At 49.8% G+C, this 27,403-nt stretch overlaps 1 protein-coding gene across 1 annotated transcript in view; it reads right to left on the bottom strand.

Annotated features, from left to right (window-relative positions):
* The window catches only part of LOC140391660 (short transient receptor potential channel 6-like), a 242,855-nt gene that overhangs the window by 168,017 nt on the left and 47,435 nt on the right, over positions 1 to 27,403 (bottom strand). Inside the window, exon 2 of the mRNA XM_072476370.1 lies at positions 19,561 to 20,326. Within this exon, the coding sequence (XP_072332471.1) occupies positions 19,561 to 20,326 (766 nt within the window). The remainder of the gene's footprint in view (positions 1 to 19,560; positions 20,327 to 27,403) is intronic.

Raw genomic sequence — 27,403 nt, 5'->3', positions numbered from 1 at the left:
TGGGATAGTGTGTTGAAGTACCAACAGTCATCAGTCCAAATAGATCAGGTGGTCGACTGGTTGAACCACCTTTGTTATCTGAATTGGTCTTTTTTTCTGTGTTGGTGGTGTCAAGTTTGTGTGTCCTTTGCCCTAAAAACTGGTTTGCTTTTTGGTCTTTGAGCAAATACGAACTCATTAAATTCGATGGCTTGACTTTTTTGTCCAAACAATGTCCTGTTCTTCCTGACATTGGTACCATTATGCATGAATTTTGTATTGTCCACACACACATTTGTTTGTTCGACCTCGACCTGTAGCTGTGTTTCACACACTGTCCTGCAGTCCCCTGCTCGGTTACCATCTGGATTGCTTTCCATCCTGTAGGGTCTGTCAAGTGTGACTGCAAGTTTCAACACTTTCTTGCCATTGCATTGGACTGTGCTGTTCAGGTGTCCTTCGGTTACAGTGTCGTACCATTGTCTACAGTCTGTTGTTCCGTAGTTGTACTTTGTGTGATCAGGATTTGTTCCTTCTGGATTGTTTGATTCATTTTCAAATTTTTAGTATCAGTGTCCTTTGTATTATCTGATGTTTCGCTGCTCTTAATGATCTCAGGTTCCTGTGGATGATCTGATATATCGTTGAGCTTTGTGACATCAGTCCCTTCTGGATGATCTGATATTTCGTGGAGCTTTGTGATATCTTGGTGCTTCTCATCTGGCATCAACTTATCCAAGATGTCATTTTCTTGTAGGTTGTTCACAATTGATGTGTTCTCAATTGATTCATTCATTGTTGCACTCTGATTGTCATGTTCATTTGTACAGTCCAGCTGTCAGTCTCACCTTTGTCCTGCACTGCTTCTATTCAACTTATGATCACTTAGTCACTATTCGTGAATACAGTGGATAGATCTTCATAGACTTCGTTTTGTTGATCAAATAAACTAGAGAGTCCTTCATATTCTTCTTCCTTTATTCCTCTCTCTGGAGTCTTTCATTACTCTCTCTCCAGAGTCTTCCAGTGCTCTCTCTGTGGAGTCTTTCATTGCTATCTCTCCGGAGTCTTTCATCGCTCTCGCTCTGGAGTCTTTCATTGCTCTCTCTCTCTGGTGTCTTTCATTGCCCTCTCTCTGGAGTCTTTCATTGCTCTCGCTCCAGAGTCTTTCATTGCTCTCTCTCTGGAGTCTTTCATTGCTCTCTCTCCGGAGTCTTTCATTGCTCTCTCTCTGGAGTATTTCATTGCTCACTCTCCGGAGTCTTTCATTGCTCTCTCTCCAGAGTCTTTCATTGCTCTCTCTCCGGAGTCTTTCATTGCCCTCTCTCTGGAGTCTTTCATTGCTCTTTCTCCGGAGTCATTCATTGCTCTCTCTCCGGAGTCTTTCATTGCTCTCTCTGTGGAGTCTTGCATTGCTCTCTCTGTGGAGTCTTTCATTGCTCTCCCTCCGGAGTCATTCATTGCTCTCTCTCCGGTGTCTTTCATTGCTCTTTCTCTGGAGTCTTTCATTGCTCTCTCTCTGTGGAGTCTTTCATTGCTCTCTCTCTGTGGAGTCTTCCATTGCTCTCTCTGTGGAGTCTTTCATTGAACTCTATCCGGAGTCTTTCATTGCTCTCTCTGTGGAGTCTTTCATTGCTCTGTCTGTGCAGTCTTTCATTGCTCTCTCTCCGGAGTCTTTCATTGCTCTCTCTCTCTGTAGTCTTTCATTGCTCCCTCTCTGGAATATTTCATTGCTCTCTCTCTCTGGAATCTTTCATTGCTCCCTCTCCGGAGTCTTTCATTGCTCTCTCTCTCTCTAGAGTCTTTCATTGCTCTCTGTGTGGAATCTTTCATTGCTCTCTCTCCGGAGTCTTTCATTGCTCTCTCTCCGGAGTCCTTCATTGCTCTCTCTCCGGAGTTTCTCACTGCTCTCTCGCCAGAGTCTTTCGGGATCTCTCGCTCTCTGGACTCTTTCATTGCTCTCTCTGTGGAGTCTTTCATTGCTCTCTCTCCGGAGTCTTTCATTGCTCTCTCTCCGGAGTCTTTGGTTGCTCTCTCTGGAGTCTTGCATTGCTCTCTCTGTGGAGTCTTTCATTGCTCTCTCTCCGGAGTCTTTCATTGCTCTCTCTCCGGAGTCTTTCATTGCTCTCTCTCTGGAGTCTTTCGTTGCTCTCTCTCTGTGGAGTCTTTCATTGCTCTCTCTCTGTGGAGTCTTTCATTGCTCACTCTCCGGAGTTTTTCATTGTTCTCTCTGTGGAGTCTTTCATTGCTCTCCTCTCTCGAGTCTTTCATTGCTCTTTCTCCGGAGTCTTTCATTGCTCTCTCTCCGGAGTCTTTCATTGCTCTCTCTGGAGTCTTTCGTTGCTCTCTCTCTCTGGAGTCCTTCATTGCTCTCTTTCTCTGGAGTCTTCCATTGCTCTCTCTGGAGACTTTTGTTGCTCTCTCTCTCTGTGGAGTCTTCCATTGCTCTCTCTGTGGAGTCTTCCATTGCTCTCTCTGTGGAGTCTTCCATTGCTCTCTCTGTGGAGTCTTTCATTGATCTCTCTCCGGAGTATTTCATTGCTCTCTCTCTGTGGTGTCTTTCATTGCCCTCTCTCTGGAGTCTTTCATTGCTCTCTCTCCGGAATCTTTCATCGCTCTCTCTTTGGAGTCTTTCATTGCTCTCTCTCCGGAGTCTTTCATTGCTCTCTCTCTCCGGTGTCTTTCATTGCCCTCTCTCTGGAGTCTTCCATTGCTCTCTCTCCGGAATCTTTCATCGCTCTCTCTTTGGAGTCTTTCATTGCTCTCTCTCCGGAGTCTTTCATTGCTCTCTCTCCGGAGTCTTTCATTGCTCTCTCTCTGGAGTATTTCATTGCTCACTCTCCGGAGTCTTTCATTGCTCTCTCTCCAGAGTCTTTCATTGCTCTCTCTCCGGTGTCTTTCATTGCTCTTTCTTTGGAGTCTTTCATTGCTCTCTCTCTGTGGAGTCTTCCATTGCTCTCTCTGTGGAGTCTTCCATCGCTCTCTCTGTGGAGTCTTTCATTGATCTCTCTCCGGAGTCTTTCATTGCTCTCTCTGTGGAGTCTTTATTTGCTCCCTCTCCGGAGTCTTTCATTGCTCCCTCTCCGGAGTCTTTCATTGCTCTCTCTCTCTGGAGTCTTTCATTGCTCCCTCTCCGGAGTCTTTCATTGCTCTCTCTGTGGAGTCTTTCATGGCTCTTTCTCTCTGGAGTCTTTCATTGCTCTCGCTGTGGAGTCTTTCATTGCTCTCTCTCTGGTGTCTTGCATTGCTCTCTCTCCGGAGTCTTTCATTGCTCTCTCTGGAGTCTTTCATTGCTCTCTCTCTGGAGTCTTCCATTGCTCTCTGTCTCTGGGGTGTTTCATTGCTCTCTCTAGAGTCTTTCATTGCTCTCTTTCCGGAGTCTTTCATTGCTCTCTCTCTGTGGAGTCTTTCATTGCTCTCTCTCTGTTGTGTGTTTCATTGATCTCTCTGTGTAGTCTTTCATTGCTCTCTCTGTGGAGTCTTTCATTGCTCTCCTCTCTCAAGTCTTTCATTGCTCTTTCTCCGGAGTCTTTCATTGCTCTCTCTGGAGACCTTCATTGCTCTCTCTCTGGAGTCTTCCATTGCTCTCTCTCTCTGGAGTATTTCATTGCTCTCTCTGGAGTCTTTCATTGCTCTCTCTCTGGAGTCCTTCATTGCTCTCTCTCTGGAGTCTTCCATTGCTCTCTCTCCCTGGAGTATTTCATTGCTCTCTCTGGAGTCTTTCATTGCTCTCTCTCTGGAGTCTTCCATTGCTCTCTCTCTCTGGGGTGTTTCATTGCTCTCCCTCTGGAGTCCGTCATTGCTCTCTCTCTGGAGTCTTCCATTGCTCTCTCTCCCTGGAGTATTTCATTGCTCTCTCTGGAGTCTTTCATTGCTCTCCCTCTGGAGTCTTCCATTGCTCTCTCTCTCTGGGGTGTTTCATTGCTCTCTCTAGAGTCTTTCATTGCTCTCTTTCCGGAGTCTTTCATTGCTCTGTCTCCGGAGTCTTTCATTGCTCTCTCTCTCCGGAGTCTTTCATTGCTCTCTCTCTCCAGAGTCTTTCATTGCTCTCTCTGTGGAGTCTTTCATTGCTCTCTCTCCGGAGTCTTTCAATGCTCTCTTTCCGGAGTCTTTCATTGCTCTCTCTCCGGAGTCTTTCATTGCTCTCTCTCTCCGGAGTCTTTCATTGCTCTCTCTGTGGAGTCTTTCATTGCTCTCTCTCCGGAGTCTTTCATTGCTCTCTTTCTCCGGAGTCTTTCATTGCTCTCTCTCTGGAGTCTTTCATTTCTCTCTCTGTGGAGTCTTTCATTGCTCTCTCTGTGGTGTCTTTCATTGCTCTCTCTGCAGTCTTTCATTGCTCTCTCTCCGGAGTCTTTCATTGCTCTCTCTCTGGAGTCTTTCATCGCTCTCTCTGTGGATTCTTTCATTGCTCTCTCTCTGGAGTCTTTCATTGCTCTCTCTCTGGAGTCTTTCATCGCTCTCTCTGTGGATTCTTTCATTGCTCTCTCTCTGGAGTCTTTCATCGCTCTCTCTCTGGAGTCTTTCATTGCTCTCTCTCTGGAGTCTTTCATCGCTCTCTCTCTGGAGTCTTTCATTGCTCTCTCTCTGGAGTCTTTCTTTGCTCTCTCTCTCTCTCTCTCTCGAGTCTTTCATTGCTTTCTCTCTGGAGTCTTTCATTGCTCTCTCTCCAGAGTCTTTCATTGCTCTCGCTGTGGAGTCTTTCATTGCTCTCTTTCTTTTTCAAGTGCGCATCTGCAATCTTCTGCGCATGCGCAGAACGGTATTCGTCCGGATCACGTCATTTTTCAATGTGCGCATGTACGAACTGGTCCCGCACATGCGCAGAACAGTTCAGTTCAAATTCTGAATGGTGCGTTTTTTCCTTTAACTGCGCATGTCTGAAACGTCCAACTTCTGAAGCGCCCGTTTTTTTCGGGTCCGCTTGCGCAGATTCGTCCTTTTTTCCAACGCAATGAATTTTTAACTGCCATAGCTTGAACGGAGGCAAAAAGTTTTTTACTTTGATTCAACGTTTCAACACGTCTAGATTTGGATTCTTTCCTTGTATGGGACATTTTAATCGAATCTATCAACCTTATTTTTTGTTTCTTTTGCATTTACTGAGCTTTTCATTTCTTTTAAGCTCATAATAATGATCGAATTTTTTAATGACCAATTCAAAGTAATTTTTTTCAACTTCTTTCTCAAAATGGAATGAGTTATACACTTCTCTCACCTGTTGTCCAACCATTAGGTGTAATAAAGCAGTTTTACGCTTATCACTGGCAGTTTGGAGGTTGGGGGATGAGAGGTACAGTTCAAACTCTTGTTTGAATATATTCCTGTTTATATTTACATTACCCGATATGCTGAATGCCTTTGGAAACTGCACCTTCCATGACTGTTCGGCTGGGTATTTCTGATTGTTGCTGGAGACTTATTGTTGCTACCGGAGTCTGTTTGAGATTTTTTCTTTGCACTTTTTTTTCTTCAAATGGAGATTCTTTCTTTCTCCCTAAACCTTACTCATCTACTCTAAGGTCACTTCTGGTACCATGTTGTAACGTCGTACCTCACTATTTAAAGTTTTTCACTCCTTGTACCATGTTGTCATTTTCCACACCTGGTAGCATGTTGCATTCTCTATTCTGCTTTAGCTGGATGGCTTGGATGCGTAGTGTTGAATAAAGAACACAAAGCTTTGTTAACAAACAAAACTATTAATTTATTTACACTACTAACATTTGTTCACATTCCTAAATTAGAAGGTTATTGTATAAAACAATGCTATCTCTAACTTACAGAACTCTCAAGTGTACAACTGCTCTCTATGCCTGATCCTCTTCCAGCTCTCTCCTAACTCTCAACTCCCAGAATCCTAGAAGTCCATAATATATATGACTGTCCTGTAGTTCCCTCCAGTGGTATGAATCATTGTCATTAATTTGTTAACTCTTTACAAGCCAGTCAATATACATATCATGACATATAACACACGTGAACTTCGAATCCTGATTTTCAGTGGAACAATGAATAATCCATACCTCAAGTAATCATCTTTAGGCTGCTTTGGTTCTGTTTTCAGCGTCTTCTTCATGGGCTGTTCACCAGAGACCTTGATGTTCACACCATCACTGCTGGCAGCTGCAAGATGGAGGAATCTCTCTCGCACCCATAACACATGATGTCAACGTTCGAGGCGCGTGACCCGCTCTCTGTCGCCACTCCAGGCAGGATGACTCCAGCGATTTTTTAAAAATCTGCTCCTGGGTCAGCGCACTGACAGCAGAGAAGCCATCTGCGCATTGCTGAGGGGGCACGGATGCACAGAACGGCTGGTCTGAAAGCCGGTCGTGGCCTGCAATTATAAAAGCCGGTCGCGCTATTGGGCACTTCTTCCCGTGATCGGAAATGCCGCGACCATTGTCCCGTGACCCTCCCGACACCCACCCGCAACCCACCCATGGGTCGCAACCCTGGGTTTGAAAATGACTGGACTAGATGTTACAGAAATTGTCCAGATGTTATAACGGAACACCCTGCTATTAAATAAGATCACCTGGCTGTTACAGCAGGTCATGTAACTCGTTTCGCAGATCACAGTTATTATAGATCGTTCAGCTGTTCTTGCAGATCATCAAACATTATATCAGATCATCCAGCTTTTATAGAAGGTCACTCAAATATTAAAGCAGATTGTGTCGTTCTCTAGCAGTTCACCAGTTGTTATAGATCACAGTTATAGAAGATCATTCAGTTATCACAGTAGATCAAACCCTGATATTATTGTAGTTTGTCCAGCTATTCTGGCAGTATTCCAGATGTTGTAGCAGATTATCCCACTGCCATAGTCAATTGACCAGATGGTAGAGAAAGCACCTGATTGCAGTTCCATTGAATTCAAATGGGACAATCATGTTTCCTCACTGTGAAGTTGAAAATTACCCCCATTGTCTCTCATGTAATCCAAACACAAATAAACTCATACAGAATATAACCAACATTTAAATTTAATTTAACTAAACAGCAATTAAGGATTACTTTTAATTCATTCAAGATAAATTATTTTTAAGTGTACAGAATTGGATCTTTTCTCTTTGACAAGTATCTATTTTGCTTTCCTCTCCTCTCAAACTTGTCGCTACTTACTGGATTATGGTGAAAAAAATCCCTAAGGAGTAATGATAGTTAATTAAAATTGATAGGACCAATTATTCAGTCCCATCAGAAAACTACATTACTGTGTGAACATTTCGCAACGGCTGCGACACACACATGGGACGGGATTAAGTGTTGACTCCGGGCAGGATTTGTCAACTTCTACAGCAGCAAAACTGGTGCTGCACCTGGACCGATTCAGAGACTGTTAAGCGGCTAGCACCAGTGCCACGTGGAACACAATCGATTCCAATGGAAAAAGGTGCCGGATTCGCCAGATTTGCGATTGACATTCAGGAGGCTAACAAGCTGCAGCCGCAAATACACACTTCACTCCCCACACACACCAGGCAGCACGGAGAGCGGCCCTGAGATTTACAGACGCCGAACTCAAGACCCTCCTGGGTGCCGGAAGGAAGATGGGCCATCTTGTACCCCGGGAAGGAGGCTGCCAGCTGCGGCCATTTGCCATGCCTCAGCGCAGATGGCAGAGGCCGTCAGCGCCGTCAGTAACGCCGCCCGGACCGACCTGCAGTGCCATAAAATACAGCACAACCTCCTCAGCTAGGGTGAGTAGGCAGCACTGTGCTCCTGACGCCAATCCCGTCCCACACACCCATTAGCTTCCACCCCCCCCCCCCCCATAACAGGAGGACAATCGAACCCCTACCCTGCACCACATGCCAGCACCCATACCGGCCGCCAAGGCCAGGTGCCTGGCCATTGAGGTCACTAGCTATCCACGCTCTGGGCTGCATGCGTCGGACTATCTAACACTGTGGTTTTCTGTTCCCTCCCCCCCCCCCCCCCCCCAGGAGAAAGCCACTCATAACTTCAGGGAGTGAGAATTGTCTGGAGGGAACCGCTGGACCTGCGGGCTCTCACATGGCAGAGCAGGTGGCCCTGGACGTGATCAGTGGGCCCTAGGACAGAGACATCGCCAGAGTGGAGATCAGCCTCGGACAAGGAAGTGAGACCTCACTTAGTTCGGGTTCCCTGTGACATGAGTGTCAAACCCCACCCCACCCGCAACACCACCCTCACCCACAACACCACCCACACCGGTACACCACTCTCACCTGCAACACCACCAACACACCACCCTCACCCCCACACCATCCTCACCCCCTCACCAGCCTCACCCCCACACCACCCTCACCTCCACACCACCCTCACTCCACCACCCTCACATCACCCCCACGACAACCCTCACCCCCACACCACCCTCAGCCCACACCACCCTCAACCCACACCACCCTCACCCCCACACCACCCTCACACCACCCCCACACCACCCCCACACCACCCTCACCCTACACCACCCTCAACCCACACCACCCTCAACCCATACCACCCTCACCCTCACACCATACTCACACCCACACCACCATCACATCACCCCCATACCACCCTCACCCCCACACAACCCTCACATTACCCCACCAGCACCCACCCCCACTGACCCGCAGTCTAATCATGCGTCCTGTCTTGTGTCTTACAGGACCTGCTGGTGATGGGGCGGGTCCTTCAGGTGTCCCCCTGCCCCAGCCTCAACCATAAGCCCCCCTTATGCCAAGCAGCAATGATGACAGCGACACGGAGGGGAGCCATATGCCTGAGACCCCAGAGCTTGAGTACGAAGTGGATACTAATTTCCTGTCACAGCTGTCTCCAACACCCTTCCACCATCCTCAGGCTGGGCGCTTTAGTGAAGAGGCTTCTGGGACACTCTGGTACTCACCACACACCTGCTACGGTAATTCAGCTGAAGGTAGGAACTCCCGAGGGGCAGACTGTTGGAGGGTGTGCCAACCCCAGGGACGAGCTACCATCCAGATAGGTTTCAGGCTTTTGGAACAAACAGTCCCATCGATTGTGGCGATGCAGTCGCAGAGCCACAGACTACATGAGGGGTTGTCGGCGAGCATCCAGCACTTGCAGGAGGAGTCCAACCGCGTGCAGGAGCAGGAGGTGGTGCTGACCATGCATGCCACCTAGGTCAACACCACACGGCTGGCATTCACGTTGGAGGCCTTGGGGCAAGGGTTTTTGCTATGGATCAGCATGTCCAAAGCCTGAGGTATTCTGTGCAGGCAGTGGCCGAGGCCCAGGACAGGGTTGCCCTATCACAGGCAGGCATGTACCAGAGCCACCTGGACATTGCAGCGGCACTCCTGAACGTGGCCCAGTCACAGCAGGCCATTGCTGGTAGTGTCGGCAGCATTGCCCAGGTGCTGGCCGACATGGCACAGACACAGCGGGAGGTGGCCCAGTCCCAGAGGGAGGCCCAATCACTGGCTGATGTGACACAGACCCAGAAGGTGGTGGCACAGTGGCAACGTGATGTGGCGCAGTCCCAGACGGAGATGGTCCATTCCCTGTCTCCATGGCCGCGAGCGTGCAGACCCTGGCCGAGACGACAGTAGGACTCCAGGACCTGCAGCGCCAGGTGGCGGGGGAGTCTCAGGTGATATCTCCGCTCGCAGCCCTGTCCTATGGAGTAGCCCGGGGGTCATCAGGCACCTTGAGGGAGGAGGAGGTAATGAGGCCCGTGCTGGTGACTCCTGCAGAGAGGCGCCGGAACACCGCTGCACCTCGGATTCCCCTCCTCCTGTCCCTGGTGCATCTGGTGGGCAGCTGGCAGAACAGGGCAGCACCACACCACCTGGGATGCCCGAGCTGCAGCCAGGCCCTACCAGGCCCGGTTGCTCCTGAAGACGGCTGCCAACGGCAACCCAGGTCGCAGGGCGGGAATCGCAGCAGGCTGCCTCCGCTCCTGATGTACCCTCTGGGGACCCACCCAGGCATAGAATTAGGACAGTAAGGACAGAAGGTTAGACACCAGTTAAGTTGGCACGGGTGCAGGGCACAAACCTAGTGGGGTGGAGGGTGGGGTTGGGGTGCGGGGGATGGTGGGGTGCAGGGTGGGGCTGGGGTGTGGGGGGTGGTGTGATGCAGGGTGGGGGCTGGGGTGCGGGGGGGGTGGGGCGGATGGTGTGATGCAGGGTGGGGCTGGGGTGCAGGGGGGTGGGGCTGGTCTGCGGGGAATGGTGGGGTGGGGGTTGGGTTGCAGGGGCTAGTGGGGTGGATGGTGGGGGTTGGGGTATGGGGGATGGTGTGGTGCAGGGTGGGGGCTGGGGTGCGGGGGGGTGGGGCTGGTGTGCCGGGAATGGTGGGGTGCAGGGTGGGGCTGGGGTGTGGGGGATGATGTGATGCAGGGTGGGGGCTGGGGTGCAGGGGGGTGGGGCTGGTCTGCGGGGAATGGTGGGGTGCAGGGTGGGGCTGGGGTGTGGGGGATGATGTGATGCAGGGTGGGGGCTGGGGTGCAGGGGGGTGGGGGTTGGGTTGCAGGGGCTAGTGGGGTGTACGGTGGGGGCTGGGGTATGGGGGATGGTGTGGTGCAGGGTGGGGGCTGGGGTGCGGGGGGGAGGTGGTGTGGAGGGTGGGGCTGGTGTGCGGGGAATGGTGGGGTGGGGGCTGGGGTGCAGGGGTGGGGGTACCCATACGGCCAGGGTCACTCTGCAGAGCCAACGTTAAGCTGGGTGTTCAGTGGGGTGCGCAGCAAGATGGCTGCCTTGCAGTCCGTGGCAATGACGGTCCATGCCTCCATGCCTGGATACTGCTCCAGTCCCACGCTGGGGGTCATGCTGTCGAGGCGACAGTGAATAGCGATTAAGCGTGAAACAGGAATCCTCCACGATTTTGGCGTCGGAACCAATTCTCCGCCCAATTGCGTTTCCCGATTCCGGCTGACAGAGAATCCCGCCCACGGTTCTGAAAGATTGGCTTATCAGAATTTTTGTTTGCAGTCCTTTCACACATTAAAGTTGATTTTCACTCCTTTGCCTGACATTAACAAGACTATAGTGGCCTTAAAATGGGTTAGTCACCTTACTGTGCTGTTATCATTGGCAATGAGGCCACCTCCGCATTGAAACGGGTCCACCAGAGGTGGATTTATAATGACACACTGTGCCTAGGCATAGGGCCCCGACCAATGAGTGGGCCCCATGCCGGCCGATGCTGTGGGCACAAATCAGAATCTGATAGCTCCGTATTTGCTGATCGGCTCAGCAGGCAATACAGAGCGATATCAGACTCTGATTGGTTGAGTCCCCTTACACCGGGAAAACAGATTGGTCTGAATATTGAGGCCTGCACTTGCAAGAAACGAGAGGCAACTAGGCGAGGAAGGAGAGAGGCAAAAGATCCTGCATTTTACTTAGAATAAAAGGGAGTCACTTTAGAACAGAGATGAGGAGAAATTTTTCAGCCAGAGAGTGGTGGGTCTGTGGAATTCATTGCCACAGAGGGCGGTGGAGGCCGGGACGTTGAGTGCCTTTAAGACAGAAGTTGATAAATTCTTGATTTCTCGAGGAATTAAGGGCTATGGAGAGAGAGCGGGTAAATGGAGTTGAAATCAGCCATGATTGAATGGTGGAGTGGACTCGATGGGCCGAATGGCCTTACTTCCGCTCCTATGTCTTATGGTCTTGTCCCAGGGATGAGGGCAGGCCAGCCAGCCAGAAACAGCAAAGTGAGGTGCAGGACACGAGGTAGAAGCCACGAGCCAAAGTGAGCTAGCCGGTCAGTAGCCATTGAACAGAGAGAGGAGCAGACAAGGGGTGATTCGATGAGGGCTGAGAAGAGCAGTGTAGCCACCTGGGTTGGCCACTTCCTGACTTTAAAATGGAGATTCGCTAAGAATGCAGGGAAATTCAGTCAAACGCAGGAAAAACAAGCAGGTGCAAAGTTTCCTGTATATCAGAACTTGCAGGAACCCAGACAGCACTGAAACTAACAACCATCTACATATTGATGAGCGATCCCCGGGAACAATTGGAAACAGTTAAGATAAACAAGGCCAAGCCAGACTCCTCGGCGCCAGCAGGAGCCAAGACAAAGGAAAGCCAACGGACACTTAGTAACCGTCCAGCGATCAGGGAACAGCTCCAGTATTGGAGAAATCGATCCAAGTGATCAGAACTTAGTCCAATCACTTGGAACCAGGTACGGGGTCCGCCCAAAAGGGCGCAAAGCCTCTGGGGACTATAAAATAGAGTCCCCAAGTTCAATTCGTCCTTCTTGGCAGGGCCTCTCAGCAGCTCGAAACAACCCTTGACCGTGACCTGCCTAGCTGCCGCATCAACCAAGTAAGTCTCCCGTCAATGCACGCTACGAGATAGGCGCTCCTAGCTACCAGTCTATACCAGCTTTGAAGCCTGCAGACTCAGAAGTGAACGAAAGGCCATTTGTTCCCCTGACCTGGTGGGCCAGTTCCAAAGCTAAGAATAGGCCTCTTAGTGTTAGAGATAGTCTAGTAAGTAGAGTTTTATGCATGAGTAGTGATTGACTGTGTATAATAAATGTGTTTTGATTTGAAACTTACTAACTGGTGTATTGAGTTATTGATCAGCACTTGAACTTGAACCTCGTGGTGGTATCATAAAGATACCTGGCGACTCTAGAGTCAAGGTTATAAAACAGAGAAAATTAAGTGAAGACAGAATGAGCAACAGCAGGCCAGGCTGCTACAGCAAGGAGAGGCTGCGAGCAAAAGCCATGAGTCAATGTGAACCGGGCGGTCTTCAACTGTCAAGCAGGCGAGTGGCAACTCGACCCAGCCAAGGCTGAGGAGGGCAGGCCAGCCAGTGACAGTGAGGCAAGGCATGAAGTGCTGGGACCGGGCGAAAGCCATCAGGTGGTGAGTGAGCCAGTCCGGGTCAGCAGCTGTTGAGCAACGAGAGGAGCAGGCGAGAGGGAACTCAACCCACAGTGCTGAGTAGAGCAGGGCAAGCCAGCAACAGTGAGGCGAGACACGAGGTGCCAGGTGAAAGGGGATTGGGGAGGAGAACATGTGAGGGAGGATTAGCCAGAGTTGCAGAATTGCAGGTAGGGAGAGTGTGAGAAGGCTAGGTTGTATTTTGGAGCGACAGAGATGTGAAATGTGAGGCGCAAATGGGCAGGAGAAGAATAGAGTGAGTGGTGCTTGAAATCCAGAGTCACAGCTTCATCGTTAAAAGTTTAATCCAATTTTTGAAGAGCTTGAATTAATGTGAGATTGGGGGATTGGGGAGGAGAACGTATATGGGAGGATTAGCCAGGGTTGACTGTGAGATTGACTGTGCAAAATCCTGCTCTTTCAGAAACTTCATCAAATCTCTGACATGGAAATTCGAAATGACCCTTGCTCAGTGGAAGTGGAGGCAACAAAAAACAAAGGCCCATTGATGATGGGAAGTATACAAGACATAAGTTATTTTCTGATAAACCAGAGACAATGAAGTCACTTTAAAAGGGAAAGAGATGTTCATCATTGAGACTGTCAATGTTATCTGTGACATAATAATGGTGCAAATGCAGAGTAGAAGTAAACCCCTGAAGAAAACTAATTTATTTTGCTTGTTTTTTAACAAAAGTTTGGATGAGAATGCTAAAGGCCACTGCAGTAAGAGATTAAGTGAATTCTACTGGGAGGACATAGGCACAAATCTTTTTCAAAATGAAGTGAAACAATTCATTAATTTCATAGATAATGATGGGCTCTGTGCTTTGAGATCACCAGCTGATTTGTGCTGACTTGGTGATGGTTTTCAGGCAACTTTCTGAATGTAGAAAGCATTCTGAAAATATTTTAATAATACCAGTCACAAATGCTTCTGGTGAAGGTTCTTTTTTTGTATTGAAAGAGGCAAGGATTTTTTACCAAGTACCATGAGTCAGGAACATTTGACAAGTTTAGCAATACTGACGATTGAAAGTCCGTCTTTGCAAGATTTTACTGACGATGATGTAATTGATGATTTTGTGAAGAAAAAGTATAGAAAAAAGCTATCTAAATTGCCATGCCAACAAGGGATGAAGCAAGAAAATCTTTAAAATCTTTCCATCTTCCATTTTCTCTTGTTTAAATTCTGTCTTTCACAATGGGGCATTGCTCGTCTGATATAAAATTCTGTTTTTCACAATGGGTCTTTGCTGGTCTGATATAAAATTCTGTTTTTCACAATGGGGCATTGCTGGTCTGATATAATGGCTGCAGCTGGTCACATGCTAATAGTTCTAACAATCATCGATCGCTCTCAAGACTGGCCTTCAGAAAGTTTATAGAACAAAAAACAGAAACCTGCCAGACAGAAGTATTGGTATTGGACTTGGCTCAGTGGACACCCCACTTATTTGAATTTAAGATAATAACTTCTTTGGTTTTATGAGAGGAAGTGATCAAGTTAGGTTTTGAAACTGAATGAGACTCTGAAGTATACAGAAGGGCAGCATATGCACCTTGTTGTTTGGAGTATTTGCTCCTGCACTGGACTGGCTCATTCTGTCCTGCACTGGCCTGTGCTACAAGGATGTCATTGGCTGATTTTTTTCCATCTCGTTGTTCATCAGCAAGTTCCATGTTTGGTCACCTCCAAACACACTCATCACAATATTGACCATCTTTACCGTCATTTTGCAAAGGTAAGCTTATATTTCAATTCAACAATTATTCATACACGTGTGTTTTTACAAGTTACAAAGCACTAAAGCAGTAATCAATGTGGAATTTTGTGGCTTGCACCTTTGCGTTCTGTCAGGCATGGGTGGCTGGGGTCTGGGGGGAGGGGGGGTGTAACATCATGAGGAGAAGGGGGGGCAGAAATGAAGGTGAATGTGGGGCCCCACCAAGTGTAGATCCACCTCTGGGGGTCTATCAATGGTTATTTCAATGCGCCTGTCTATTTCAGGCAGAAGGCCATTTTTAATAATCAAACCAGAATATTATGATGTAAATAGGACCCTGAATTGCCATAATTTGGAAAGCAATACTGACGATTGAAAGTCCGTCTTTGCAAGATTTTACCGACGATGATGTAATTGATGATTTTGTGAAGAAAAAGTATAGAAAAAAAGCTATCTAAATTGCCATGCCAACAAGGGATGAAGCAAGGAGATGAAACCAAAGAAACGCATCAAAGGTAAGTGCTGAACTACGTTTATAGGCCCTGGAGGAGCTGTGGATCGCATGAGGCTGAACAGGCGACCGACTGGTGTCCCTTAAAGGACTGCATTAAAAAGATGAGCTTGTGTGTGGAGCAGGAGGTGCATGAGTGTTCCTCCAATCCCAAATTCAAACCATGTGAGCTGCTACCAGTTCCTGCTCATGAACTCCAACACACAACCTTAACAACTCCACATCGTAACCTAAACTCTAACCATGGCATTGACTCTCTTTGATTGCCACCACTAATCTTCAATCTTCGCCATCACCACCCTCCCCAATTCCAACCACTGCTCCTTTCCTCCCATTCTCCTCTCCTGAATGTTCCCCTCTCTAAGTCTCTGATAAGGACTTATATTAGGACTGATACTGGCAATGCAGCAGCCCAACCTTTGAGGCTATCCTCCACAAGTTCCCTGAGTCTGTAGATGTTCCCAGTGGATGTCTGATTTGATACTTATTTTCCCCATTCAGCCAAGGTCATCGATAGCTAACTGAGAGAACAAAGTTCTGTTCTTGACTTACCTCCTCTTGACTGGTGCTAAGGATAGTTTTGTTTTAAGTAATACACAGGGGGCGAAATTCTCCCCCAATGGCGCGATGTCCGCCGACTGGCGCCAAACACGGCGCCAATCAGACGGGCATTGCGCCGGCCCAAAGGTGCGGAATGCTCCGCATCTTTGGCGGCCTAGCCCCAACATTGAGGGGCTAGGCCGACGCCGGAGGGATTTTCGCCCCGCCAGCTGGCGTGGAAATGCGGTGCATGCGCGGGAGCGTCAGCGGCCGCTGACAGTTTCCCGGCGCATGCGCGGGAGCGTCAGCGGCCGCAGTCAGTTTCCCGTGCATGCGCAGTGGGGAGAGTCTCTTCCGCCTCTGCCATGGTGGAGGCCGTAGCGGAGGCGGAAGGGAAAGAGTGCCCCCACAGCACAGGCCCGCCCGCGGATCGGTGGGCCCCGATCGCGGGCCAGGCCACCGTGGGGGCACCCCCCCGGGGTCAGATCGCCCCGCGCCCCCCCCAGGACCCCGGAGCCCGCCCACGCCGCCTGGTCCCGCCGGTAAATACCAGGTTTGATTTACGCCGGCGGGACAGGCAATTTCTGGGCGGGACTTCGGCCCATCCGGGCCGGAGAATCCAGCGGGGGGTCCCGCCAACCGGCGCGGCCCGATTCCCGCCCCTGCCCAATCTCCGGTACCGGAGACTTCGGCGGGGGCGGGGGCGGGATTCACGGCGGCCTACGGCCATTCTCCGACCCGGCGGGGGGTCGGAGAATGACGCCCAGGATGTGGGTATCACTGGCAATGCCAGCATTGATTACCCATCCCTCATTTATCTTGAGAAGGTGGTGGACTTAGTTTTAAGTCCGCTGAATCGCGCCCAAAGTCAAATCCTGTTTTATTGCATTCAGCAACAATTAAATACTTGCTTTTGTCACGTTATATTATAGTTTGGATTACCTGACCATATGGGCGCAATTCTCCCATCGGGAGACTAAGTCCCGACGCCGGAGTGAAAACCGGAGTGTTCCACTCAGGTGTTGGAGGCCGCTCCCAGCCCCCTATTCTCCCGCCCCCGGGGGCCTAGGAGTGGCGTAGGGTCATTTACGCGCGCCGGACCTTGGCGCTGTGTAAAAGCGGCGCCGCATAAATGACGCGGCTGGCGCCACGTAAATGACGTCACCCGCGCATGCGCGGTTGCCGTCCTCCCCGAGGCCGCCCTGCAAGAAGATGTCGGATGGATCTTGCGGGGCGGTGGAGGAAAGGAGGTCCTCCTTCAGAGAGGCCGGCCTGCCGATCGGTGGGCACCGATCGCGGGCCAGACCCCTTTTGAGGCCGCCCCCGGTGCAGGAACCCCCATTCCCCCCCCCCCACACAGGCTGCCCCCCAGCGTTCCTGCGCTGTTCCCGCCGGCAGCGACCAGGTGTGGACGGCGCCGGCGGTAAGCCGTCGTGTTGGGCAGGCCGCTCGGCCCATCCAGGCCGGAGAATCACCGCTCGCCCGTAACAAACGGCGAGTGGCGATTCTCCCAGCAGCCAGCCGTGAATCTCTCCGCGCCGGTTTGGGCGGGGTGGGAGAATCACGTGCGGGTGCCGGGGTGGCATGGCGGGACTTGCGCGGCGCCCTGGCGATTCTCCCACCCGGTGTGGGGGGGGGGGGGAATTCGCCCTTAATATATCTATATTCATAAAGCATCTTGAAAAATTCAACATCGTTTTTTACATTATGGTAGCATTATGTGTTGAGAACTGGCAGTTACAGACCACACCTTTATTATTGAGTTTAGGTTCAGCAGAGAGCTGTATCAAGACTGACCTGTGGATCATGTTTTGGCAACTTGTCATCTCTGGGTTATTCAGAAGGATAGCAGTGATCTGGGGCATCCTTGGTCAACCAGGCTGACAGCGATCACAAGGGAGTGGAGCACATTTTAGAAGAAAGCCCACATAACTCCTGCTGCTTCACCCAGCCTGCCTACGATAAACTCAACGACGCCAACGTGGCCTGATTCCAATATGTGTCTCATTGTTCAAAGATATGGGGCGAGAGTCTCCGACCCCCACCGGGTCGGAGAATCGCCGGGGGCTGGCGTGAATCCCGCCCCCGCCGGTTGACAAATTCTCTACCACCGGATATTCGGCGGGGGCGGGAATCGCGCCGCGCCGGTTGGCGGGCCCCCCCGCCCCCCACGATGTTCCGGCCCGGATGGGCCGAAGTCCCGCCGCTAAAATGCCTGTCCCGCCGGCGTAGATTAAACCACCTACCTTACCGGCGGGACAAGGCGGCGCGGGCGGGCTCCGGGGTCCTGGGGGGGGGGGGCGATCTGGCCCCGGGGGGGTGCCCCCACGGTGGCCTGGCCCGCGATCGGCGCCCACCGATCGGCGTGCGGGCCTGTGCCGTGGCGGCACTCTTTCCCTTCCGCCTTTGCCATGGTCTCCACTATGGCGGAGGTGAAAAAGACTCCCTCTACTGCGCATGCGCGGGAATGCCGCTAACTCTCCCGCGCATGCGCCACCCGGAGATGTCATTTCCGCGCCAGCTGGCAGGGCACCAAAGGCCTTTTCCGCCAGCTGGCGGGGCAGAAATTCATCTGCCACCGGCCTAGCCCCTTAAGGTTGGGGCTCGGCCCCCCAAAATGCGGAGCATTCCGCACCTTTGGGGCGGTGCGATGCCCAACTGATTTGCGCCGTTTTGGGCACCAGTCGGCGGACATTGCGCCGTTTCCGGAGAATTTCGCCCATGGGGCGAGATTCTCCGACCCCCCCGCTGGGTCGGAGAATCACCGGGGGCTGGCGTGAATCCCGCCCCCGCCGGTTGCCGAATTCTCCGGCACCAGATATTGAGCGGGGGCGGGAATCGCACCGCGCCGGTTGGCGGGCTCCCCCCCGCGATTCTCCGGCCCGGATGGGCCGAAGTCCCGCCGCTAAAATGCCTGACCCACCGGCGTAGATTAAACCACCTACCTTACCGGCGGGACAAGGTGGCGCGAGCAGGCACCGAGGTCCTGGGGGGGGCGCGGGGCGATCTGGCCCCGGGGGGTGCCCCCACGGTGGCCTGGCCCGCGATCGGGGCCCACCGATCCGCGGGCGGGCCTGTGCCGTGGGGGCACTCTTTCCCTTCCGCCTTCGCCACGGTCTCCACCATGGCAGAGGCAGAAGAGACTCCTTCCACTGCGGATGCGCGGGAATGCCGTCAGCGGCCACTAACGCTCCCGCGCATGCGCCGCCCGGAGATGTCATTTCCACGCCAGCTGGCAGGGCACCAAAGGCCTTTTCCGCCAGCTGGCGGGGCGGAAATTCGTCCGGCGCGGGCCTAGCCCCTTAAGGTTGGGGCTCAGCCCCCCAAGATGCGGAGCATTCCGCACCTTTGGGGCGGCGCGATGCCCGACTGATTTGCGCCATTTTGGGCGGCAGTCGGCGGACATCGCGCCGATACCGGAGAATTTCGCCCATGGTCAATTCTAGCAGTTAGAAGGTGCACCTGTAGATGTGGTGTAACCTTGGATAACTTACAACAAATAAAGCACCCATAGACAAGTTATGCACGGGAAAATTGTCTGTTGAATATGGAGCTTTAGAACATGTGAATGAAAAGTTACCAGATTAACAGTTTTGTGTTCATTAAGACTCAAGACAAGGCTCTACTCACATGTCATAGGTATCTAGTGACAATTGTTTCTACAATGTATTGGAAAAACAGTAAATATAATGATTGGCCAAATATATTAAGACTCACTGAGTGATATTGCAATTGTAACCTCACTGTTTCAAAATGTATCAATTTAGTGTGTAAAAGTCTGTTGAATCAAGATATATGTAACTCAAGTTATGGTATTAATTACATACACAGCTGCTCGAATTGAGGGATGTACATTGCAGAATTACTGGTTAAATCTGATTACTATAACATAAGGGGTTCTAACCACCATAGATTCAGTACAAGTGGTAGGAATTTTAACTTACCTTAAATTCCTTCTCAATATTTGCCAGCACATTGAGCTCATTACTGAGCTCCAGAGCCGTAAGTACTGGGTCCTCACTGGAGAGTGACAAGTAGGCAGGGTTTGCCAAGCCTCTGTAGGCATTAATTCGAGATCTAGAGTGGCTGAAAGAGTCAGTCAATTGATTCTCAGTACACACCTTACATTTGCAAAAATAGTCATGGGGCCGGTCAATACGGGCTCCCCTTCTCAACAAGATGTGAACTATTTCATACTCTTGGCAATGTGCTGCCAGGATGATTGGGGTGATATCGTGGGAAAACCTGGTACCATCTTCATCATAGGCATAGAAATCATTGTACTCTGGCTTATACTGATCTGGACTCAGAGCCAGTGTGTGTGTTGTAGCAAACAAATGATGATTCAAGATGGCCTCCACTATTCGCACATATCCCTTACTGATGGCTAATAACAAACCATCCCCAACACGTGACAGGTTATCAATCTTCAGCAGAAGCTCTATGACCTCCAGATGCTCATTTGCGACCGACAATTGCAATGCATTCTGACCCATATAGTCAACGCAATTCACATTAAGTGATTCCGATTCCTCCAGCATCCTTCTGACCACAGGAACATTGCCATATTCAGCTGCATCTAGGAATCTTTCTTCTTCAGGACTGAGGTTTGTGGATCGGTCATTAAACATGTAGGCTGGCCCTCGGAATGCCTGTCTTCTTCCTTTTTGCACTGTCTGCCTTCGTGGCCTATCCGCATTGAAATGACTGCTAAAACAGGAGAGAAGAATCAGTTTTTAGTGCAAGAAGGCATTCAGCATCATGTTCGCTCAATATTTCTAATTAATGAAAAATTTCAAATTCTATAATGAACTCACATTTCTGTGTGAAGCATTAGTAACAACACAAGTGAAAGAGATATTTGGATTGACAATTCACCAAAGCATGTCAAAATTGCTAGCAATGAATTAATACAGGTTCTCCATTATTTTTATTTAAATCTTACAACCTTAGTCAGTTTTGTACATAAAAATGCTTTCATGAAGTATTTTTGCCAACAATTCCATAAGTCTTAGAAAATTAGGACACCCAATTGATCGCATTTCTAGCCAGTTCTAAATTACATTGTATAACTTTTCCATAAATTTACAAAAAAGGCGAGAACAGTGAGGCTACACAGTTTTCAACAGTAAATTATTGATTAAACCATGTATAATTAAACTAGGCCACTCCTTTCTATGCATTGGACAATGTCCTGTTTCCATGTACCACAATGTTTAGTCTTTATATCACTTCTCTGAAAATGACATGGAAGAACTCACCACCCCATACCCATTGATTGGGGCATTTCCATTTTGCCAGGGTCCTTTGAATGGGTAGCCTGAACAGATGCCTGGAGAGGGCACATAATTGATTTTTATATTTAAGTTGGGGTCCTGTGACACAAGTAGGACTCCAAGAATATTTTTGGACCGAGGTGGGCAGACAGTGTACTGTGTTACTTGGCTCAGTACAAGTTAGTGGTTAGTCCAAAGAGAAGACAACAGCTAAGTTTCACTTTAATTTTGTGTGGATGGGACTAGCAAGAGGGCTCCCCAGGACTCCACATAATCTGCCTCTGCCTCTTAAGATGGGAGAACACTCCACAGGCTAAGGGCACAATCTACCCAAATAGGACAGAGTCACGTAGCACGAGATTAGCCAGGATTCCTGGAACCCAGAGTGCTAAGAAATACCCCACTATCTAGCATCCATCAAGGTAGAGAGGGGACCTCAGCGGGGAACTCCTCAGTGCAGCGAGATAAGGACACCATTTTTAAATGGCATCCCAATTTTTCGAGCCCCCGGTATGACTCCCGAACCTCCCCCCCCCCCAGCTCTAAACAACTACAAGGAGTCCCCAGGCCACTCCCCCACATCCATGCAGGGCACCCCCAGCCCGATCACCACTGCACAAAAAATGCCAGCTTGGCACCTTGGTAATGCTCTAGAGGCCAACAAAAGTAACCAATATTACTGTGGCCCGGAGGTCTGTGCACTTCCGCTGAAGCATTTGATTTCCACCCGCAGACCAATCGCAGAAAGTTGGTATGTAGGTAATGAGTCGCAGAAAGTCAGTATGCAGGTACAGCATGTATTTAAAAGGTAAATGGAATGTTAGCGTTTATTGTGAAATGATTGGAGTATAAAAGCAGAGAAGTATTGTTGCAATTGTATAGGGTTTTGGTGAGACCAGGGGCAAAATTCTCCGTAATCGGCGCGATGTCCGCCAACCGGCGCCGGAAACGGCGCAAATCAGTCCGGCATCGCACCGCCCCAAAGGTGCGGAATCCTCCGCATCTTGGGGGGCCGAGCCCTAACCTTGAGGGGCTAGGCCCACGCCAGACTGATTTCCGCCCCGTCAGCTGGGGGGAAAGGCCTTTGCTGCCCTGCCAGCTGGCGTGGAAATGACATTGCCGGGCGGCGCATGCGCGGGAGCATTAGCGGCCGCTCACGGCATCCCCGCGCATGCGCAGTGGAGGGGGTCTCTTCTGCCTCCGCCATGGTGGAGACCATGGCGAAGGCGGAAGGAAAAGAGTGCCCCCACGGCATAGGCCCGCCCGCGGATCGGTGGGCCCCGATCGCGGGCGAGGCCACCGTGGGGGTACCCCCCGGGGCCAGATCGCCCTGCGCCCCCCCAGGACCCCGGAGCCCACCCGCGCCGTCTTGTCCCGCCGGTAAGAGAGGTGGTTTAATCCACGCCGGTGGGACAGGCATTCCAGCAGTGGGACTTCGGCCCATCCGGGCTGGAGAATCACTGGGGGGGGCCGCCAACTGGCACGGCACAATTCCCGCCCCCGCCGAATCTCCGGTGCCGGAGAATTCGGCAACCAGCGGGGGTGGGATTCACGCCAGCCCCCGGCGATTCTCCAACCCGGCGGGGGGTCGGAGAATCTCGCCCCAGATCTGGAGTATTGTGTCAGTTTTGGTCTGCTTGTTTGAGGAACGATGTGGTAGCATTGGAGTCAGTTCAGAGGAGGTTCACCAGATTGATGCCGTCAATGAAGGGGTTGACATATGAGGAGAAATTAAACAGTTTGGGATTATACTCGCTGAAGTTTAGTAGGATGAGAGGGGATCTAATCGAGGTTTATAAAATACTAAAAGGGATTGATAAAGTAAACGTGGACCAAATGTTCCCCCTTGTAGGATAATCCACAATGAAAGGTCACAGGTATAATAATAATAATAATCTTTATTGTCACAAGTAGGCTTACATTAACACTGCAATGAAGTTACTGTGAAAAGCCCATAGTCGCCACATTCTGGTGCCTGTTCGGATACACGGAGGGAGAATTCAGAATGTCCAAATTACTTAACAGCCCGTTTTTCGGGACTTGTGGGAGGAAACCGGAGTATCCGGTGGAATAGGTTGAATAGTAGATTTAGAACTGAGATGAGATGGAACTATTTCTCGCAGAGGATGATGAATTTGTAGAACTCACTGCCCCATAATGCGGTGGTGGAAGCTGAGTCACTAAATGGTTTTAAGAAGTAAATACATATGTTTCTGATTTATAAAATGGGTTAAACGGATATGGGGAACAGGTAGGGAGGTGGATTTGAGGCCAGGAAGAGATCAGCAATGAACTGATTGAATGGTCAAGTCTCAAAGGACTGAATTGCCTACTTTGTTGCGTTATGCTTCTTCATGTAGCATAAACTGCTTCCTTGATGTATGCTTTGACAAAGGAAGGTTCAGACTTGGAGATAGGTTTAACACATTTATTGAACAGTTAACAATTCTCCTACTTGAGTTCGTCTCTCCTGCTAATCTTGCGAAAGTAACTCAGTCTAACTAACCAGTCTGCTCTAAGCCATGTGGTTGTGTGATGCTTCCAATCTGCCCCTGTACCTCTCTCTGAGTGTCGCCTGTGGAAAAGAGAAAGAGCATGCGTGCCCTGTCCTTATATATGGGTTGCCCCCTTGTGGTAGTGTCACCTCTGGGTGTCTTGACTGCCCATTGGTCGTGTCCTATTGTATGTGTTCATTCGCTGTATGTCTGCATGTCATGATGTCTCTGGTGCTCCCTCTAGTGTTTACTCAGTCATAGTGTATCTACATTGACCCCTTGTGTATTTACAGTGATGCATATCACCACATCCCTCCTTTTTTCGTGTTACATATTTTCTGTACAGTGTTAAAGGAAATTGAACATGTACAAGTCATGATGACAGTGACGACTAAACAATACCAAATAATATTTATGAGTTCAAAGTTCATGAATTTATATGGTCGAGTGGCTGTCTTGTTTTGTTATGGAAGTGTCGATGTTGATGTTATCATGTCCTTGTGAACGCCGTCAGTGTCCCTGTGCTTAAGGAACCAAGAAGTGATCAAATCACTTTGTTGTCTGATTTGGACTCTTTTTTTTCTATGCTTGTGGTAGCAATGCAGTATGTAATCTGTGTCGTCCGACCTGGACTGTTTCTTGTGATTGTGATATTGATGCAGTATGTCATCTGCCTTGAAGGCTGGTTTGCTTATTCGTAGTGGAGCAAACTCATCTGCCTTGAAAGCTGGTTTGCCTGTTTGTAGTGGAGCAAACTTGAATCAGTGAGATTTGCTGTCAAGAACAAAGAACAAAGAAATGTACAGCACAGGAACAGGCCCTTCGGCCCTCCAAGCCCGTGCCGACCATGCTGCCCGACTAAACTACAATCTCCTACACTTCCTGGGTCCGTATCCCTCTATTCCCATCCTATTCATGTATTTGTCAAGATGCCCCTTAAATGTCACTATCGTCCCTGCTTCCGCCACCTCCTCCGGTAGCGAGTTCCAGGCACCTACTACCCTCTGCGTAAAAAACTTGCCTCGTACATCTACTCTAAACCTTGCCCCTCTCACATTAAACCTATGCCCCCTAGTAATTGACCCCTCTACCCTGGGGAAAATCCTCTGACTATCCACTCTGTCTATGCCCCTCATAATTTTGTATACCTCTATCAGGTCTCCCCTCAACCTCCTTCGTTCCAGTGAGAACAAATCGAGTTTATTCAACCGCTCCTCATAGCTAATGCCCTCCATACCAGGCAACATTCTGGTAAATCTCTTCTGCACCCTCTCTAAAGCCTCCACATCCTTCTGGTAGTGTGGCGACCAGAATTGAACACTATACTCCAAGTGTGGCCTAACTAAGGTTCTATACAGCTGCAACATGACTTGCCAATTCTTATACTCAATGCCCCGGCCAATGAAGGCAAGCATGCCGTATGCCTTCTTGACTACCTTCTCCACCTGTGTTGCCCCTTTCAATGACCTGTGAACCTGTACTCCTAGATCTCTTTGACTTTCAACACTCTTGAGGGTTCTACCATTCACTGTATATTCCCTACCTGCATTAGACTTTCCAAAATGCAGTACCTCACATTTGTCCGGATTAAACTCCATCTGCCACCTCTCCGCCCAAGTCTCCAAACAATCTAAATCCTGCTGTATCCTCCGACAGTCCTCATCGCTATCCGCAGTTCCACCAATCTTTGTGTCGTCTGCAAACTTACTAATCAGACCAGTTACATTTTCCTCCAAATCATTTATATATACTACAAAGAGCAAAGGTCCCAGCACTGATCCCTGTGGAACACCACTGGTCACAGCCCTCCAATGAGAAAAGCATCCTTCCATTGCTACTCTCTGGCTTCTATGGCCTAGCCAGTTCTGTATCCACCTTGCCAGCTCACCCCTGATCCCGTGTGACTTCACCTTTTGTACTAGTCTACCATGAGGGACCTTGTCAAAGGCCTTACTGAAGTCCATATAGACAACATCCACTGCCCTACCTGCATCAATCATCTTAGTGACCTCCTCGAAAAACTCTATCAAGTTAGTGAGACACGACCTCCCCTTCACAAAACCGTGCTGCCTCTCACTAATACGTCCATTTGCTTCCAAATGGGAGTAGATCCTGTCTCGAAGTATTCTCTCCAGTAATTTCCCTACCACTGAAGTAAGGCTCACCGGCCTGTAGTTCCCGGGATTATCCTTGCTACCCTTCTTAAACAGAGGAACAACATTGGCTACTCTCCAGTCCTCCGGGACATCCCCTGAAGACAGCGAGGATCCAAAGATTTCTGTCAAGGCCTCAGCAATTTCCTCTCCAGCCTCCTTCAGTATTCTGGGGTAGATCCCATCAGGCCCTGGGGACTTATCTACCTTAATATTTTTAAAGACACCCAACACCTCGTCTTTTTGGATCTCAATGTGACCCAGGCTATCTACACACCCTTCTCCAGACTCAACATCTACCAATTTCTTCTCTTTGGTGAATACTGATGCAAAGTATTCATTTAGTACCTCGCCCATTTCCTCTGGCTCCACACATAGATTCCCTTGCCTATCCTTCAGTGGGCCAACCCTTTCCCTGGCTACCCTCTTGCTTTTTATGTACGTGTAAAAAGCCTTGGGATTTTCCTTAACCCTATTTGCCAATTACTTTTCATGACCCCTTCTAGCCCTCCTGACTCCTTGCTTAAGTTCCTTCCTACTTTCCTTATATTCCACGCAGGCCTCATCTGTTCCCAGCCTTTTAGCCCTGACAAATGCCTCCTTTTCCTTTTTGACGAGGCCTACAATATCTCTCGTCATCCAAGGTTCCTGAAAATTGCCGTATTTATCCTTCTTCCTCACAGGAACATGCCGGTCCTGAATTCCTTTCAACTGCCACTTGAAAGCCTCCCACATGTCAGATGTTGATTTGCCCTCAAACATCCGCCCCCAATCAATGTTCTTCAGTTCCCGCCTAATATTGTTATAATTAGCCTTCCCCCAATTTAGCACATTCATCATAGGACCACTCTTATCCTTGTCCACCAGTACTTTAAAACTTACTGAATTGTGGTCACTGTTACCGAAATGCTCCCCTACTGAAACATCTACCATCTGGCCGGGCTCATTCCCCAATACCAGGTCCAGTACCGCCCCTTCCCTAGTTGGACTGTCTACATATTGTTTTAAGAAGCCCTCCTGGATGCTCCTTACAAACTCCGCCCCGTCTAAGCCCCTGGCACTAAGTGAGTCCCAGTCAATATTGGGGAAGTTGAAGTCACCCATCACCACAACCCTGTTGTTTTTACTCTTTTCCAAAATCTGTCTACCTATCTGCTCCTCTATCTCCCGCTGTTGGGAGGCCTGTAGTAAACCCCCAACATTGTGACTGCACCCTTCTTATTCCTGATCTCTACCCATATAGCCTCACTGCCCTCTGAGGTGTCCTCTCGCAGTACAGCTGTGATATTCTCCCGAACCAGTAGCACAACTCCGCCTCCCCTTTTACATCCCCCTCTATCCCGCCTGAAACATCTAAATCCTGGAACGTTTAGCTGCCAATCCTGCCCTTCCCTCAACCAGGTCTCTGTAATGGCAACAACATCATAGTTCCAAGTACTAATCCAAGCTCTAAGTTCATCTGCCTTACCCGTAATACTTCTTGCATTAAAACATATGCACTTCAGGCCACCAGACCCGCTGTGTTCAGCAACTTCTCCCTGTCTGCTCTGCCTCAGAGCCACACTGTCCCTATTCCCTAGTTCTCCCTCAATGCTCTCACCTTCTGACCTATTGCTCCCGTGCCCACCCTCCTGCCATACTAGTTTAAACCCTCCCGTGTGACACTAGCAAACCTCACTGTCAGGATATTTATGCCTCTCCGGTTTAGGTGCAACCCGTCCTTCTTATACAGGTCACACCTGCCCCGGAAGAGCTCCCAGTGGTCCAGATAATGGAAACCCTCCCTCCTACACCAGCTGTTTAGCCACGTGTTTAGCTGCTCTATCTTCCTATTTCTAGCCTCACTGGCAAGTGGCACAGGGA

Source organism: Scyliorhinus torazame, chromosome 15 (genome assembly GCF_047496885.1).
Source record: "Scyliorhinus torazame isolate Kashiwa2021f chromosome 15, sScyTor2.1, whole genome shotgun sequence".
Taxonomy (NCBI): domain Eukaryota; kingdom Metazoa; phylum Chordata; class Chondrichthyes; order Carcharhiniformes; family Scyliorhinidae; genus Scyliorhinus; species Scyliorhinus torazame.
This window is presented reverse-complemented; position numbering and strand designations above follow the sequence as displayed.